Source organism: Gekko japonicus, unplaced genomic scaffold, assembly GCF_001447785.1.
Source record: "Gekko japonicus isolate JY-2015 unplaced genomic scaffold, Gekko_japonicus_V1.1 scaffold1155, whole genome shotgun sequence".
Classification (NCBI taxonomy): domain Eukaryota; kingdom Metazoa; phylum Chordata; class Lepidosauria; order Squamata; family Gekkonidae; genus Gekko; species Gekko japonicus.
Genome location: NW_015166457.1, coordinates 414,995 through 434,086, shown reverse-complemented (window position 1 = coordinate 434,086; position 19,092 = coordinate 414,995). Strand labels below are relative to the sequence as shown.

Here is a 19,092-nt window from a genome sequence, read left to right as displayed (position 1 = left end):
CTCCAATAGCTCGGCTGTGTTTTTAGAATCCACACTAGTGATAAATTTGTTTTATTTCAAAATATATTTCAAACATTCAGAAGTTCTATTTTATCAGCTCAAAAACTAAATACAGTAAAAGGCATGTTATCTGGCATTCACAGGGAATAGCGGTTGCTGGTTAATCAAAGTGCCAGATACTCAAGCTTACTGCAGTGCCCCACTTCCTACCCAGAGGAATCTGCAGTAACTAAGCCCCGCCCCATTGGAAATACCATGGAAACAGCCTCCAAGCCTGGCAGTCCCCCTCCCCAAGAGCCATCCCATGCAGGAGGCAGACAAGCCCTACAGCTTGAGGCAGACTGAGCGAGAAGGAGGCACTTCAAGATGCTGGCTGGCAGCGCTGCAGTCAGAAGCCCAGCAATATCTGGAGGCATCAAGCTGACTGGCTGGGTAGGAGCCAAAGATGCAGGAGTGAGGTGAGTGACGGAAACTTGCCCTCTGTGTAAAACTGGTTAATTAAGTCCAGGTTAACAAATCAGTTACTGTATCTTGGCAGATTTTTCTTCATTCACTAATATTCTGCTGTTCCCAGGGACAACTATTCTCTATGACTGCATTGCTAGAGTCCTAACTCACATACCTGGAACTTGCTAATTCCGTTGATCTGAGCAAATACCATGTTGTTATCATATAGAGCTTTCGCAATAATATCCAGCACATCTTGCCACTATAAAAATATAAGTGAAAGACATTTCAGTGTGATGAGAATGCTGCCTTTATTACAACCGTTGACCAAGATAGTTTAGCTACATCACTCAAAGTATCCAAAAGAGACAACAGAAAAGCCTAGAGAACATTTTAATATATTTAATATATTCTAATATCAGCTTAAATCGGAATTCTCAGCTTCCCATTCCAACATTCAATAATCCAGTCACATAACTCTTCTAAAATAAAGTGCATTTCAGATCTAAAGGGTTTTAAAATACCGTTGAGAAAACAAGGGATTTTGCTCCAGGATCTTTGAACTGGATTTTCTTCAGAGTCCTGACCACAGCTTCAACTTTGGTGGAATGACTACCCTTTGAAAAAGAATACACATGTATTGTATTTTTATTTGTTTACACACACATATAATAAAAACATATTCTGAAGAGCTAGACTGCTTTCCTTTTTCTCTTTTGTGGTTTTATTAAATTAGACTGGGCATTTATCTGTAGAAATTTTTTTTGTACCAATCTGCATCTTATTCTTACTTCTCTTTAGAAAAAGGTAAAGGTTTCCCTTGCTCAAAAGCTAGTCGAATCTGACTCTAGGGGCAAGTATAAAATAATGTTTACACATATTTTCCTTGGAAGTAAGGTCCACACATTTTACAAGAAATAACTTGCAAATAGGTATATCTCTGGCTTCAATCTCAACAGTTTAAAAAAGTGAATTAAGAATCTGATTGTTAAAATTTTAAGTTCTGACCAGTTTACCTATAAGCTGAGATACCCATTTTTTCCCTTCCTACAACATAATGATCAAATCAGATCTCTTAGACACCCCTAAATGCATCTTTCCCTGAGATGGACTGGCAGTATATTCTTCAGTCACTCCCTTCTATGTGATGCGGAACAAGTGCATGTATGCCTGTAGGGTTGTGCATTTGGATATACCCAAGATGAAATTATATCTGAAATTAACTGTTTTGGATCAGCTTGGTGATACCGAAAATTATGCAGAACACTCCCAAAATTCTGGGAGTAATTAAAATTTATCTCCCAGGATTTCAGGAGTGTTTTGTGGAGGTACAAGGAGTGAGAAAGGAAAGAGAGGAGGCAAGGGAATTGGCAAGGGAAGAGAGACACTAACAACTAATGGTCAGGTAGACATGACCTCTACACATGGTCCTTTAAATTTTAAAAGGGAACAGACCAAACTGTCCCCAGACTTAACATGCTGGCTTTGTCTTCTCTGGAGGCTTACTTCACCCCCTCAGCCAGAAAACAGTGTATAGGCTGACGGGCTCCTGGAATCCAGCAAGGCTCGGCTGTTTCAGTAGCCATTTCCTCCCTCCCCACCACAGGGGTATTTAAAAAAACAAACAAAACTGCAACTGAACAGCATTTTATATGATATTTTATATGATAACTGTATAGCAGTATGTGCCCTAGGTTCTGTGATTCTCCAGGTTTCATATTTAGAAAACTAAGTCTCTAGCCTTTGATTGGGGGAAGAAATGGCCACTGAGACAGCCAAGGCTCCAGGAATGTACCTGCTATTTTCCAGGTGTGCGTAGGTGGGGCAGGAAAAAGCTTCTAGCAGGGACAACGTTGGCATGCTAATTCCAGGGTTGGCAGCTTCTTTTTTCCTCTTTCCTTCCCCCTGCTGCATGGGGGTGGGATGACAAAAATAAAAGTCCCAAATTTTTGAGACCTGAGGGGGAAGAAATCCCAAGCCAGTAACAATACTTTAAAAATTCAGCATAATGAAAACAATGTCCTACTCAAAATCCAGATCTGAAATTATGAAAAATTTTGTAGTGCACAGCCACATCTACCTTCCCTTCCACCCTGCTCTGAGCATATGCAAAAAGTTAAATTCTGAATTGGGTTTATTTCCTAATAAAACCCATGAACTGTGCACAACACTTGCAGATATATATGCCTGATTCAGGCCTAAATCCTCCTATGGATGTTCAGAGACAAGGAAGCTGCACCAGGTGTGAGGGACAGTCAGGTGTGCTCTTGGCGACAACTATACACCGGTGAACCATGGGCAGTGGCACTGACCGATCTTCAGTAATTTTCTACAGGAAGATGAGAAATCCAACAATGGAAAATCTAGAATGATTAATTTTGGGTCAGCATTATTGAGCCCTTTTTGGAACAATCAATGCATTATAGAAACAGTGCTGGACAAAATGTAGGAGTCTGCAGTGAAAGAGAGAAATCACAAAAAAATCACCCCCGTCCCTGCTGGATGAAGTGCCATTCCCCTGGTGGAAGACAAACAAACGATGCAAACTGACTACAGAGAAAGCCAGCTAATCCATTTCTCTTTATAGTATTATATGTACAACAGTTGCAGCAAACACTTTTTAATATAAATATGTGGTTTTGGTGGAGATTTCTTTAATATTTATGAAGCTATCATTCACATCCTACAGAGAAAACACTGGCAAATGAATGTAACTGAATTTGTCAACCTTAATTGCTTCAACATAAAAACTGACCACGCAGGACTTCCGGTTTATGGCGACACACTGGCGGACACATCTCCCAGACCTCCCGGGGATGTGATCTGCGCACCAGCAGATAGGAGGAGGGGGGATGGGTCGTCACCCCCCCCAGAGTCTTGGTAAAAGGCTCCTAGCCATGTGGCTTTTGAGGGGCGACCTCTTCACCAGCACGATGCTAGGGAATTGAGGCGCTCCTCCGCCCTGACAGTCCTGCCGCTGAGTGTCCATATGGATCTGGAACTACTGACCGGGACAAGCATCGGAGGTCGAGTGTTTTAAACATGTTTCGAGCGAAGTCGTATGACCAACAATGAACAGTGAGTCAGGTTAAAGCGAATACGGGAATATAAAAAGAAAGCTTTCCCCTGGGAACGGCGAGAAAAGCGAGTGGGGGAGGGGCCCCTCCCATACGCATGAACTAAAAAACGATATACCAAGGGGGGAGCAGAAGAAAAAGCATTGAAATCTGTTTTGAGAGACTTACCAGAGCGCGGATAGGCATATGGGCGATTTTCAGAGGCTTTAGCAAGTGTTTACAAAAGTAAACAATCCATAAAGATGGCGGGGAAGAAGGCAGAGAAAGACAAACTAGCAAAAGTGAAACCAGCGGGGAGCATGAGCCCTCAACCGGAAGAGGTCACTGAGTTCTCCAAAATGTTGAACACTAAAAAAGTTAAGAAAAAGGTGCAAAAGCTGGAAAAGAAGCAAGCTTCGGAAGAATCTCAACTTTTGCAGCTGCAAATGGAGAAAGCAAATCTGGTCCTCCGGTTTCAAGGGGTCCCAGAATTAAAAGACGAGAATCTAAAGCAACTCTTGAGTGAAGCATTAACCCCAGTTGCAGATTTGAAAGCGGAATATCTTGCCAACAAAATGGATGTGGTCTACAGGTCCTATTCCATATATATCAAGAAGAAGAATCTGCCTGGGGAGATTGTGGTCAGATTCTCGAAGAGGCATGTGAGGGATTCAATCCTGAATCAACTACAGGAACACCCTTGAAAATCAGGGACAACATAATCAGGATTCTAAAAGACATCCCATTTGAAATAAGGCAAAAGAGAAAGAAATATAAAGACTTAATCCTTTTTCTACAAACAAACAGCATTGCCTACAGATGGTTAATTCCAGAAGGCGTCATTTTCAAACTACACAATAAAAAAGAAAAGATTGACTCTGTCCTTAAATCACGTGAGTTCCTGAGATTGCAGTTGGGAGAGACAGACGAGGTCACTAAAGAAGAAGACAACAACAAATCCAGTGGCGAATTGGACTTGGTGTCTTCCAACGAGGACTCTGCTTCCAATAAAGGGGCGGCTGCCCCCAAACGCGCATATCAATTGAGGATGAGAAAAGTTAAAACAAAATGAAGACTGAAGGATTCTGAAATGTGCCTGTTTTCCCATTGATATAAATATCCCAAAGTTTGTCAAAACAGGCATCTATGGAAGGCCTATTTGGGTTTCTACAATTGGCTGTAATCACCTGTCATGCAGCTGCAATCAATATTGAGACCAAGTTTTACAAACACATTTTAAATTATTGTTGCTCATCCTGGTTTGCAGCACACCCTTAACAGTGGTTAGCTATTCAAAACAACCACATGCATTTGGATCCAGCACAGTGTTTCCATGGGTGGAAGCATTTCTGCCTGTGGAATGTGACTTCCTTGCTTCCTCCTCTCACTGTAGCTCAAAATGCCTCCTGAAATGCTGCTCCTGGGGGAGAGAGCATTCTTGCCTGTAACAGGAGGAAAAAGGTTACACTCCATGGCTGGAAATCTTTCCACCAACAAAAACGCTGCATGGGATCCAAAACAATGGTATAATGATATGGAAAAAAGAATCAGAAACAGAATCAATTATTAAGCTGGCTTTGAGCATTGTTGGTAAAACACCAGTGTATCACAATTATACTGGTACTAGGAATAAAGCCTGTTTTGGAAATAAATACAAAAAGCTTTAGAAAGAGGCTCTGGGCAGCTGCCCCAGCCTGGGCACTCAGTGTCAATTTGCTGTGGTGACCTCAGCAGTGTATAATGACACAGAGGCCACCATTTTCTTCTGGAGAACTGGTCTCTACCACCTAAAGAGCAGTTGTAATTCTGAGTGATCTCCAGTCCTCACCTGAAGATTGGCAACAATAGTTCCCCAGGAGGAAATGGCTGGTTTGTAGGGTGGAGTCTACGGCAGTGTACCTGTCAGAGGTCCCACCCCTCCTCAAATCTCCAGGAATCTCCCAACCTGGAGTTGGCAACCCTACCTCCTTCCCAACCAACCATCAGCCTACCATTATCTGCCCCCTGACTTCAGCTTTCCATCTCCTTTCCAATGAGTTCCCCACAAAAGCCAAAGTAGGCCTCCCCCCCTTAGTGACAGAACCAAGCTTGGTTGCCTAGCAACAGCCCCTGAGGGGAAAGTGAGCCGCACGGCAGGAGAAGAGAATGGTTTGAGGCTGCTGGCCCACCTCAGTAGCCAGCCAGCCAGGGAAGAGCCAAGCAGCAGTAGAAGTGTCTTTGTCAGGAGAGAGAGCTGTTTTGGCAATTTATTCAGACAGGGAAGTGGCCAAGCCAGCAGTGGGCAAGGGAGAGGAGCGGACCCAGCATCCAGCCAATGGCACGCGAGTACTCAAGTGGCGGTTGATGGGCCAATGGCTGATGGAGTGCAAAGTACAGCCAATGGGAGAGCCGGAAAGTGCCAATATGTTGGGCTTTATTTTATATATAAAAATATATAAAAGATACTGTAGAAATGTGGCACATGGACAACTAAGTCTGCAGTTCAAATGTCATTAAGCAAGCCATTCTTCTCTATCTTCAGCCCCCCATCTGCAAAATGGGAATATTACTTGTACAACTGACATCTGTGAAGTGTTCTGGTCATTTGAAGTTCACTGTTTAAAGATTAATGATCAGTGGGTAGTAGGAATTGGAGAGAGAAAACAGAGTGCCATGTTCAGGACTAATCACCAGTCAAAATGGTAAATCTGAAAAGCATGTTAACTGTGTAATTAATTTTCTTAATGCCCCCTTTCACAATTTGGTAATATATTTTGGTTAAAGTATTTTGGTTACTATTTGGTAACATCATTGCTTGATCAGAGAAGTGTGGCAGGAATCCAACCAACCATGCAGAAATGTGGCAGGAATCCAACCACTAGCAAATGATAATGAATTCCTACATAGAATTCAACTTACAGGAAGGTGTTTAAGTGCATGTATTATAGTTATGATTTCCCGGTAGGCCTGTTGTAATGGCCAGTCCCTTCCACAGTGATGTAAGTGAGAATACAAATAAGAAATCAAATAAATAGCAAGAATGACAAGATAGAAAACGTAACAGTATGAAATTATGGAAGGCAGTAGGAATTCTCCAGTTCAAACTGGAGAGTTAACCTAAACAGCTCTATAAGAATATTTTACAGTTGTACACAAGGGTGTACTCAGGGCCGGCTCACCCGCTAGGCAAACTAGGCATTCGCCTAGACTGCGGGCTGGCCCTGGGGCACCAAACAGGACCCCCCACCCCTCCAGCTCCAGCGCCAACAGTTCTGCCAGCAAAGCACCTCTCCCTCCGGCCGGGCCAAGGCGTCTCTCGACCAAGCCTGGGTGGGGTGCAAACGCTGCGGTGAAGCGCCTCTCCCTCCAGCTGGGCCAAGGAGAGAGAGAGGCTTAATTCAATTTCACACCGCTTGGGTCGGGCAGGCGTCAGCAGTCCCAGGAGGGAGGTGAAACAAAACAAACATCACGAAGGCCCCGGCGGAGGCCAAGAGGGCGGGACGGGGTGTCCTCCGCCCCTTTTTCTTTCCTTGTTTGCATTATTAGATTTCTCACTCTCGCAGATTATCCAAAAAACTACCCATTGCTTGATCACCCGTAGAGCTGCATTTGGTGTAAAGAAAAACTTCACAGCTTTATTGGCTCCCAGGAGACAAAACAAACAGAACAAGATATTCGTATTTAATACAAACAACGCGACAAACGAAGGGACCCGTCCCATCGCGAAGCAGGGACACCAAGGCAGGCCGGCACCCCAGCGGAGGATATACCCGGGAGGGCAGCCGCTCCAGTGTCTCGTCGTGGCTGGCTCTCGCCGGCAAAAAAGCGGGGGGGGGAGAAGTCGTCCCCCTCCGGGATTCACGCTATTGTTCACAGCGTCTCGTCGGAGGGATCCCGGAGATGGGGGGGGGGATGCCGCCGAAGGGAAGCCAGGAGAGCGGTTTATTCTCACCCACGCCCCTTGCTTTAGGAAGCCCAGCCTTTGCGGAGAGAGTGGCTGAAAGGCCCCGGGCCGGAAGCTGGTCTCAGTCCCTCCTGCGTAGATAGTCGGGCTTCCTTAGCCTGCTCTTCCTCCCCAGAGCTCCAGACAACCCTATGAGGCAGATCAGGGCAAGATCGCTTTGGGCTTAGAGAAAAGGGCTACAGCAAGTCTACTATGAAAGGAAGTTCCATTTTATTCTTAGGAGGCTTACTCCCAGGAAAATGCTTTTTAGGATTGCAGCCCCGTAGTGCGGGGTGCACGTGAGGAGCGCCCCCAGGGCAGGCGGGCGGGCAGGGAAGATCTCCTGCTGTGCTGAGCCGCCAGCCCGCCTGCTCCCCGTCGGAGTGGAAGGTCGGAGAGGAGGGCTGAGAGCCTCCAGAGTGCTTCCAGGGGAGCTCCGGGGCGGGCCCTGCAGTCAAGAGAAGCTGGGCGGGGGGGGCACGCGCCAAGGCCCTGGGGGGGCGATGGGGGAGCTGCTGCGGAGCAGGCGGGCGAGGAGGTCCCGGAAGCCCCCCCGCCATCTCCTGCTACCGGGTTTGCTGGGTGAGCTGCTGGCGCTGCAGGCAGCCCTTCCACACCTACGGGGGGGGGAAAGAGAGAGAAGAGGGAGGGGGCAGCCCAGGCCAGTCGGTCGCGCTCCCGGGCCCCGCTGCTCGGCGTTAGGTGGCGTCTCCGTCGCATCCCTCTTGGCTGCCCCCCCCAGCGCGCTCAACAGCTGGACTTCCTTCTCTCCAGGCCCTGCCTGGAGATTGGCAACCCCGTAATTGGGGGCACGCTGTGGGGCGCCAGAAGGTAGCCCTGCCTATGGCACAAAAAAACCTCGGGCTGGCCCTTAAGTTAAAGTTGAGCAATTTTTAGTCCCATATGCACTACAAAGATACCAAAATGCTTAACTCTGACCAGTTGTTTCCCATGGCATGGTTTCACTGGAGATGACAAAAGTTAGATAAAGCATATGACAAAAGTACTTTGGAAGTTCCAGTGATTCCACTAAACCTGCTTCCAAGAAAGTGTACATAGGTCTGAAGCCTAAAATTACATTCCATATGGCACCAATAGAAAGTCAACACCCTTTTGGCAACATGAGGAAGTTACATCAAGTACTTGTGTATTGCAGCTAACCTTCACAGGCATATCATCCTCTTGGTTCGCAGACTCTGCAGTGAAGACATACGATATTTCTTTATGCGATGTTGTCTGCCTACAGATGGCACACTTTATTGAACTTCTGCGGGTGCCGACACTGTACTGTTCTATAATAATAGCTATGCACTCATTACAGAAGCAGTGTCCACATGTCAATACTGCCCACTACGGAGGAGAAGAAAAGAGCAAGTAAGTGCAACAACATATTTATGTGACTTTGCTGTTCGTGTAATTATGCTGATAAAAAAATTCAATAAACCGTAGCAGAGAAAATGTAGCACAGAAATTCTCAGTCTACAAAACATACACCTTACTGATGGAGTAATGAGAGAAAAACCTTTAGTTTCTGAAAGTTTCTAGGGCTTCTCTCTCAAAAAAGCCATTCTGAAGAGTCATGAGCGCTTCTCCCTGTGTCACCGGAACAATGTTTTGAGAACTTACTTTTTATAGACAGCACTATTTCTTTTACCATCCCCTACGCACATGGATGTGTCTGTAGTGAATGCTGGTACTGAATCCATGGAGAAGAGCCTTTGTAAACGTAGCTTGTATAGGCTTTCTAAAACAGGGGTCAGGTGATTGGAAGACAGGGCAGATGAGGTAATGTACTACTCAAAGATACATGCTGGGCTGCTAAATTAAGGGACCAGAATGAACAAGTGGGCTGAGTGCTGAGGCTGGCTTAATGGCCAAGCCTGTGTGTCACATCAGGAGTATTGAAAGCTGACCAAGTACAATTACTGGAATTCCATGGCTCTTGTATGGCAATCTTTCAAGACCGAGCTCACATGACTACTTACCAGACAGTCTGTAATACTCTTGTGCTTAAAAAACAACTCCTACACCAAGTAAAGCTGGCTTATGGAACTGGTTGTGTAAATGTGCACAGTATTGGTCATGTTGTTTCCAATAATTAAAGGTGGGAGGGGGAGTTCTGCTCAGTGCTGAAATTATACCTCTCACCAGACAGCCTCCCTCAGCCTCAGTGCCACTTAACTAGATATTACCCACTCAAGCTAAAACCTAACTTTGCAACTAGAAACTTATTTTTAAAATATGAAACAGCTTAAGATGCTGGATCTTGAGGCCAGTTCCGAATTCTATGCTTACTTGGTACAGCTGAGCAGTTGCAGCAAGCCACAGCCATAAGTTCATATATTTAAGACTACAGGGATCCAGTTTTTAGACTGGGCACACCTTGAATTGCAAACAAAGAAACATAGCTAAACATTCTATACAGAAAACTCGAACTTTTTACCTGTTGTCCCAGTTGCCGTGCACAAATTGGACAGGGCTCTGGATTAACTCCTCCAGTTGTTTTATCCTGAGACTGTGTAACCATTAAACAAAGATAGTTAGGCCTTAAAATATTTTTATAAATAATCTGATGCTGAACATTTTCTAAAGTTTTGTACTTGTTTGCCACACCAATATTAAATACAGCTTTGCATAACTTGATAAATGAAAGCACTATACTTCCAAGGGAGATTAAAAATAAAGAATATGGTCAGACATCCAGGGAATGCATTTATAGATCAGTTTGGGAACTGGTAGGAAAGCTATTTTTAAAGAGGAAAGCAAGGGGAAAACAAGTCTACATTCACCACCTAAAGTTCACTATTGAACTTTACTCTGCCAGCTGCTTTCTAAATTTAGCCCCGTGAAATTAAAAAGAAATTGGGATTCTATCAAATTCTGGTTGAGAAATTCATTAACATTCACGCATATGTGCTTGCATTTGTGAGTCAAATGACACATGCAATGTCATCAGAGAGCAGGTAAATAGCAGGACAAAGTTCTAAGAGTCCTGGCAAATCTGTCTTATTTTATATGACTTTTTGGCTGGGTGAAGTAACAAGGGTTTACTCTATTAGGAAGCACAGGAAAGCTCTTATCAGCCACAGGTACCCCCTTCACACCATTTCCTGAATTTCAATATAGGAGATGCTGTCTGCCTTGTAGAAGAAAACGTCACAAATCAAAGAGATCTTTAAAGTGTGTCCACGAGCTACACAAGCCCAAAACAACTTACCCCTGTTTATATTTGGGCAACGCCTCCTTCCATATAACAAATTGACTTGAAAAACTCCTGAGCCTCAAAAGCAGCTAACCATGATCTACAAATAGCAATGTTGATGTTTGCACTCCCTGTAGGTAAGGAGCCAGATACTTTTAAAAAACCAGTAAGAGGTTTCAACTGCCTGAAGATACAAAGCCCTGTCATATTTATGGATATCATGAACATTCTGGAAAAAATATTCCTTACAGATGGGAGTCAAAGCTCTAAACTTCTGTAATAAGTATCTGCAGCTACATGTTCACAGAAGTGCAAGTGTGTTATTTGTCCCTTAAATCCATACTAGATTTCAAGGATGGAGCGGGTGGGATGGGAGGTGCATTGCCAATTCTTAGCAAGATTTGTTTTATAGCAGCTTCCTCTCTTAGTTAATTTCTATGCTGCATTTATCCTCAGACTCTCCCCTTTAGATATCCAAGAAACAGGAGGGTAGATTAAAAAGAAAATCATGTCTAGAAGATGCTAGGGAATTCTCTCTTACTAGAATATGTATATACAACAGGTCAGTCTTACCTTTTCTAAATTAGTGAGATACAGTAGCTGGCCCAGTTTCTTCTGAAGCTGTGATTTGGCAACAGCTTTATCATTCAAAAGTTTCACTCTATTCTGTTCTACCTAGAAAACCAATTTTACTCTTTTAGGTGAGGTTTCATTACAAGATTTAGGAAAGCATTTGCAATGAACTCCTGTCTGAAGCATTTCTGATGATAATTATTCTATTTAAGTTTTTCTTTTTATCCAGAACTTAAGCACATCATTTATAGAAGTCAGCAGGTTCAGAGTACTTCACACCAGACAGAAAAATTGGCTGGAAGGAATTCTAACTTCTACAGTCATGAAGAGATAACAAAAGCAAACAAATACCCTGTAAAGATTGGTGAGTTTTTAGCCTTTTAGTTGCAGGTACCAGTCTCAAATGGTCAAAGGTTAAACACAAACAGAAACCAAACAATCCTTTTTAAATTAAAGGGCGGGTGTTACCTCATGTGGCTCAATTATGTGAAGAACAGGATGGTTTGGTTTCGGCTCTTCTGGATGACGCACTCTAAGCCGTTCTGTGGCCATGGCGAGTTCATCAATGGCAGACACATGATCCCTCAAGACCATCCAATATTCATGAAGCAGCTAAGATTTCAAATATAATGACAGAATGTAGGCATGGTTTAGCTAAAAAAAATGTTGCATCTTCACAACTGAAAGTGGATTTCAGAAAAAGTGGACATTAAAACCAGTATAAAAATTACAGCTGAAATGTGATGTGTCCATATACCTCCCAAAACACATAATCAGTGGAAAGTCACAATAAGCCAGAAATTATTCTATAACTGTAAGTGGAGAAACCAGTTATTTCCACAGAACTAAGAATACCAAACAAGGTTATAAAAAAGACTAATAAAAAAATAAAGCCATCACAATATAGCAATACTGTGGGAAATTCCTACCTAGTCAATAAATACTTTTTATAATGACAATAGTAATTTATATAGAGCTTTCTTTACATGTTTCACATACACTACCTAAATCCTTATAATAGCTTTATAAAACAGGCTAGTGCTCTCATCTTCAAATTATAGAAATGAGATCAGTGCTGAAAAGGAATACTAAGTGGGTTTAGGCAAGGTAAATTTCACAAATGGGGTGAGATTAGAACTGGGATTTCTCAGATTACCCCTCATTATTTTAATCATGAAAAACTGTTTTTGCCACGTTTTGGTAATTTCAGTATCTGTAAATTAAGGAATGCTTTTGCTGAGCCTCCCAGTTCTGTACAACAGGGTACTGCGAGAAGGTCATAAACTTTTAGTCTACACTAGAGAGTGGCCACAGTTTTAAAGGCTGGTGTCACACTTGATATTTAGTTCAGGTAGAATGTTTTTCACCCTTTCAAACAGAGCAAGGACACACAAGCAACTGAACATTACCAGTATTGGACAGATGGGAGGTACAAATGTACAATTACTCTGTGTCACTGGCAACAGGCCTCCTTATGTGTCCTCCGAGCAACCGTATGCAAAAAGACAGTTTGTTCTCCACTGTCAGTACTAAAAGCATATTACTGGCTGATTTGTGTCAGTAGTTTTCCTTCTACATTGCCAAGCCCTCATTCTGCATTCAATAAATGGTTGAAATGTTAGTGATAAAAAGCTATGAGCAGAATATCAGAATTAGTTATTGCATTAAGATAACCTGCTTCTAGAAGAACTATTTAGATCTTTATCAAAGAGCACTCTGGCACTTTCAAAACTAATGGTTTTACTGTGACAAGCATGCATGTGCGCACACATGCTCTCTTTCACACACCGATACAGAAAAACATAAACCATGGGGCCACAAGGTCATGAAATGCAAGCATGATGTTGCTTCATCCATAGACGAGGGTTATACGGCAACTGTGTCTGGTGCAGAAGGCAGGAGTAAAGACAGGTACAGCTAACCATGGTATACCTGATATACCTGACCTGTGCCTCATGTGCATCACTGTTGACTTGCTCTGCATGTATTATAACAACTTTCTCAAAGATTTCCTCTTACTATTGTACCTTATATTCCTTTTTCCATGCTTCAAAAAGTTCCAAGAAGATGCTGCCTTCTTCAATTATCTTGGCATCCATTCGGTGAGCTTTGGCGAAAGACAGTATGGATTTCAAAGACCGCTCCGTTTCACTTGCTGCCCAGAGACCTCTGCTTGTGGTAGGTAAGCGGTCATCAACTAGTCCCTCTTCATCTTCTATCATCTCCTCAAAAATTGCCATCTGGCCTTTTACACTTAAACAATGCAAAAGTGCAGGAATTGGCACCATATCTGAAGACTGTATGAATATTCAAATATTCTTTTTTTCTTTCATAAAACAAACACATACTGGGCAAATAATTCCACAAGATCTATAACTTTTTTAGGAGTCAGGAAGAAGTCTTTCACATCATTTACTACCTGATCCTTTTAGCTAAAGATGCCAAGGTTTGAACAAGGGACCTTTTGCATGGCAAGCAGATGCTCCACTAGTTAGCCACAGCTCCTCCCCTGAACATTCTAAATGCACACTGAAAGTCACCTTATTTAAACAGTAGGTATTAGTGATCTTTACAAGTGTCCCGCCCAGGGTCGGGACTTGGGGACGGGAGGCAACCGGGAGATGGCAACAGCCCCCTCATCACCCCCCTTCGACACCCCCGTGACAGACGGCGACAGCAACCACGCAGCCGAACAGGCACACTCAGGGCCATGCTGTGGGGACGGGAGATAGCCAAGAGCTGACAGTGGGGGCGCCACTAAAACCCCCACAACCCCACGACTCACGGGCGGGATCCCAGGGAACACTGGCCGCTGGAGAGACGGGAACGGCAGAGAGGAAGAGAGTTGTCCCTCGGGGGTTGGGCCAGAGCAGCAGAGTCAACCCCGCGGTGGACGAGAGCCAAGACAGAGGTGCAGCCGGACGGAGGTGGGCCAGGAAGAACCACAACGCGAGACGCCGGAGAAGAACGACGCGGCCGAAAGGAGAGGCACGGCCACTGCCGACAGGCTCGGGACTGCACCCTGTAGTAACAGGGCGGGGCAAGCGGAAGCGGCTCGGCATGGTTCCATTTAGAGGGGGGCGGGGCCCGGATGCAGGGGAGCTCATGGGAGCCGAGGGGGTAATAAAAGCAGAAGCAGGGAGACGGCCGAGGAGGAAGACTGGGACTGGCTGGGGATATTGAGAGAGCCAAGAGAGAAGGGAATCCCCCGGATACTAACGAGTTGGTATCAAAGCCAGGAACCCAGGGACGGGTAAGAGTGGCAGGCAAGCACACTCTGCATACCCCGTCTACTGAGGCTGCTCCTCCCGGTTCGCATAACGACTTATCCTCGGCTCTCAGAGGCCGATACTGATCGACGTCCAGTCCCTGGGGTTCACGGCGGTAAGAGTTGGCAACGGCCAGCAGGGGGCCGCCACACCCCGACGAGACAGGGCGTGTCAACAAGAATGCATGGACAGCAGGCATAATTAACTGAAACTGCACACACTGGCAAGAAGCCAACAAAACAACCCTGAAATCCAAGTGAAGGAAATCTATTTTATACTTATGGCCTAGGATATGGAGGGAACATGATGCTGTAACCTTGCTGAAGCTAAGCAGGTACAGGTCTCATCAGAACCTGTACAGAAAACCTCCTGGGAACACTGAGTGCTGCTTTGAGTTCTGTGACAGAAGAAAAGCATCATATAAACGTAATACACTGGCCGGTAAATTTTGTCCCAGAAGAAGCTTTTTAAAAAAAATTAGGAATAAATGTCTGCTTTTCTTCTGACGAAGGAGGATAATAGCACTTACGTGTGAGAGAACAACTTCGACTCGTATTCTATAAACAATTCATCAGCTTTACAAAAGACACAGCTGGAAAACAAGAGATTATAAAGAGAAAAATTAAAAATGTCAGTCACTGAATTGGCAAAGTTTGACATAATGCTTCTTCCAACAAATAAAAGGCTAGAGATTAAAGAAACAGTTCAAAATGAGTAGTGAAAAATGTAAAACGAGTAACAGAAATAAAGCAAAATTAAAAAATTAAGCCAGTACTATCGATGTATACACTGCTTCTCTATTAAAACTGTAGAGTGTATCTTGATATTTGGATAATGGGCAAGAGTATAAATAATGAAACTTTTTGCCCACAAAATAAGTAGTTACACCTACTTGTTTAATGGCAGCCTTACAGGCCGCAGATGGCAGATGGTGGCAGCCTCAATAACATCTTTGGAAGGAGGACCTTCCAGATTTTTCACAGCCTCTCTTACAAGTTTCTGGAATTTCTTCACTTCTTCCATTTGAGTTGTGAGCAGGTACTGAAGGCCTCTGCAGTCACGGAACCTAGTAAACAGGGAAAAGCAAACCAAATTGCCAAAGTCAGAACTTGATTTTGGAATTGCAGTATTGACACGACGTCGTCAAGGTAAATAGGACTTGTTCAGTGGCATGAAGAGCCAAGTCATGTGTCATAAATTTAGATGGCAGAAAATACTCAGAAGTGGAGAGTACTATAAACTCCTTGCCCCAAGGCATACACTAAATATCAAACATCAAATAGCTATGTAAGAATCCTATATCTCAAAGGGAGATCAAATACCAGATCAAAAGGAATCTTTCACTCTCCCCTTCCCCACTCCCCCTTCCATAAACACTTGTCCTCTCTTTCTCCTCTCTATTTTGTTCAGAGCTTTATTGCCAGAAAATAGTGCTTTAATAATGGAATACTGTAAAGAAATTCTTTTTATTTTTATTTTAAATAAAAAACATCAAAATTACATGAAAAATTTCAAACCAACTATTACTACAAAACCAAGCTCATAATTCCACACATTTTGCCTGAATATGATTAATAACAAACAACCAAATGAACCTCAAATCATCAAAATGTTAGGCTTTCTGAAAGGATGTAAGCTTTATCATTAAAGAAATTTTGTTTATTTTGTCCACCTAATCTTGAATTTTTGGGATCTGCTTCAATTTCCAGTATCTTGCAAAACACCAATCTAAGTGAATTCAACAAAATGGACTGTAATTCTTTTTGGAATCATGCAAACATAATTTAGTAGCATAATTTCAGAGGTATTCAAAAATTTTCTGTGTACACTAAAACTTAACAAAACTATTTTATTTCAGTATGCAACTGCCCTGAGGCAAAGGCACCAACGTGAATGAAATCTGCTGATGGAGTATGGCAATACCAGCAATCACCAGAGCAAGAGTGATATATTTTGGCTATCAGTTTTGGAACCACATACAGCTGATGGATCATTTAACATAAGTTTTCTTTAAAATTTCCAGACATCCTCTGCTACTTCATAACCTAGGGCTTGGTTCGGTTCGGTTCAGTTCAGTTCAAAGTTTATTGCATGTAGCCAATGTCCATCACAATATGAAAGATAAAAAAAAAACAGTACAAAGATTGACAATACATTTAAAAGAAAATTAAAATGTATAGATGAAGTATGAATATGTTTTAAAATCAGGTTTCTCAAATAGCACATTCTGAAAGTACAGTCATTCCATAGCCTTATCTCCAATTTTCCTTGCAGCATGAGCATAGAGTGACATTCTATAGGAGATAGTGGGACTGACATCTGAGAGCAAAAAGGTTACTATTTCAATGCCTTATGTGGATTGTAAAGTTGTTATGACTGGATTAAGAAATTTGATTCTGGGGCCAGTATACAGAGGGCATTCTAAAATGTAATGTGTTAGATCTTCTACTGAAATCCCGCACAGACAGATATGTTGATCATACGAGGTTTTGAGATGTCGTCCTTTTACCACATCATGCCAATCCTTCACGATGGGCTTGGTTCCATTTGCAGATTAAGTGTGCCTATCAAGGCAGAACTAACAATCATAGCACAAAAGCTAGAAAAAGTACGCTTTTGAGGCTGTATCAGTAAATCTTCAAATCCATTAATTTTCTTCAAGCTCAATCCATTAGCAAATAATTTTGTACAAAAACTTTTCACTGGACGGCCAGCTGGACTCTGCCCCAGATATTTTAGCGAAGGGTTTGGGAGCTGTGGCTGGGTGGTTAAAACAGAGTCGGTTAAAGTTAAATACAGCAAAGATGGAGGTCCTGTGTCTGGGGGGGGGATGGGGATCCAACTTCCAGCTCTTGATGGAGAGCTGTTAACACCAGTGCCCACTGTGAAGAGCTTGAGCATGACTCTGGATGCCTTGCTATTAATGGAGGCCCAAGTTGCAAATGTTGCTAGGTCGGCATTTTACCACCTTTGTCAGGTCAGGCAAACTGGCTCCCTACCTCTTCTCCCACGACCTAGCCACAGTGATCCATGCAATGTTCACCTCCAGGTTGGATTATTGTAACTCACTTTATGCTGGGCTTCCCTTGGGCACCAACTGGTCGAACGCAGCATCCCATCAAGCTTGGACATCGAGTGCGTAGTGGGTCACGGTCGATGCTGAGGACCACGTAGCAACCGCACAGACGTCCTCCAACGGGACACCAGCCAGGAAAGCGGTGGATGTCGATACCGCCCGTGTAGAATGGGCAGTGACAGAGGTAGGAACGGGTTGACGTGCAAGCTCACAGCAAAGGGCTATAGTGGAAGTCACCCATTTGGATAAACATTGAGAGGAGATAGGGTCCCCAATATGAGGGGGCCCATAGGCAAGGAACAGCCGAGGAGATTTACGTATAGGCTGAGTCCTGTGTAAATAGAAGGAGAGTGCTCTGCGCACATCGAGGCAGTGGAGGGCTCTCTGAGGTGCATCAGTCGGATTTGGAAAGAATGAAGGTAAAACAGACGACTGGGACAGATGGAAGGCAGAGACGACTTTAGGCAGGAAAGAAGGATCTGGCCTAAGGACAACCTTTTCCTTATGGAAAATTGTATAGCGGGGATCAGCCCGAAAGGCAGCTAGTTCCCCTACTCTGTGCGCAGTAGTGATCGTTATAAGGAAGACAGTTTTCCAGGAGAGTAACCTGTACTCGGCCGTGGCCATGGGCTCGAACGGTTTAGACATCAGTTGAGTGAGAACGAGAGAGAGACCCCACGAAGGCACCAAAGGCTTCCTAGGGGGACAGAGGCGGAGGAGACCTTTGAGGAACTACTTGATAAGGCAGTGGGGAAAACCCGTGGATCCCTGTATCAAGGGATGATAGGCCAAAATGGCCGCTAAATGGACTTTTAAAGATGAGTATGCCAGGCCAGTATTTTTTAATGAGACGAGATAGGAAAAAATCTCACGGAGAGACGACTGGAGAGAATCAAAGCACTGGTCAGAAGCATACGACTGGAACCTCTTCCACTTCAGAGCGTAAGTGGCACAGGTAGACGGCTTCCTGGCATTCAGAAGGACTTCAAAGACCAGGCGGGAAGTCTAGTGCAGGCTCTTCCAGGCCGTCAGTCGGAAGAAGTCGGGATTGGGGTGGAGGACCTTTCCTCGAGCCCGAGAGGAGATCCGGAACAACAGGAAATGGACGGAACATCTGGTTGGAGAGCCGAAGGAGGTGAGGAAACCAGACTTGGCGAAATGAACTCTATGGCGTAACCGACCCGTAAGATGGTAAGCACCCAGATATCGGTTGAAATTTCTTCCCACTTTCATAGAAAGGGGAAGAGTTGGGTCCGGATGGGAGGGGTGTAAGATGGAGGAGATGGCAGGCAATCGAAGCGGTCAAACGGACTGCTTGGGCCGCAAGGGTTTTTTAGGGGCCTGTTGGCGCACCCTATTAGAATAACGGGAGTCATCGTTTTTTTTAGGTGGGCGCAGAAGATGGCTGACGTCTGGCATAATATGGTTTCCACGGACGGTAGCGACGTCAAGGTTGCGATGCCGAGACACCGAGGTTGCGAGCCTGTTTCCGACTATCATCGACAGCCTTTAAGGCTTCATCAGTGGTAGAGTGGAAAAGACCTTCG

General features: G+C 44.0%; 1 protein-coding gene across 2 annotated transcripts in view; it reads right to left on the bottom strand.

Annotated features, from left to right (window-relative positions):
* Positions 1-19,092, bottom strand: part of SHPRH (SNF2 histone linker PHD RING helicase, E3 ubiquitin protein ligase) — a 75,079-nt gene that overhangs the window by 4,278 nt on the left and 51,709 nt on the right. For both annotated transcript variants that reach the window (XM_015412045.1, XM_015412046.1), the window contains 9 exons: positions 15,362-15,535; positions 14,999-15,061; positions 13,228-13,453; positions 11,669-11,812; positions 11,201-11,302; positions 9,869-9,940; positions 8,587-8,775; positions 972-1,064; positions 623-709 (listed from right to left, as the gene is read on the bottom strand). In XM_015412045.1, the coding sequence (XP_015267531.1) occupies positions 623-709; positions 972-1,064; positions 8,587-8,775; positions 9,869-9,940; positions 11,201-11,302; positions 11,669-11,812; positions 13,228-13,453; positions 14,999-15,061; positions 15,362-15,535 (1,150 nt within the window). The remainder of the gene's footprint in view (positions 1-622; positions 710-971; positions 1,065-8,586; positions 8,776-9,868; positions 9,941-11,200; positions 11,303-11,668; positions 11,813-13,227; positions 13,454-14,998; positions 15,062-15,361; positions 15,536-19,092) is intronic.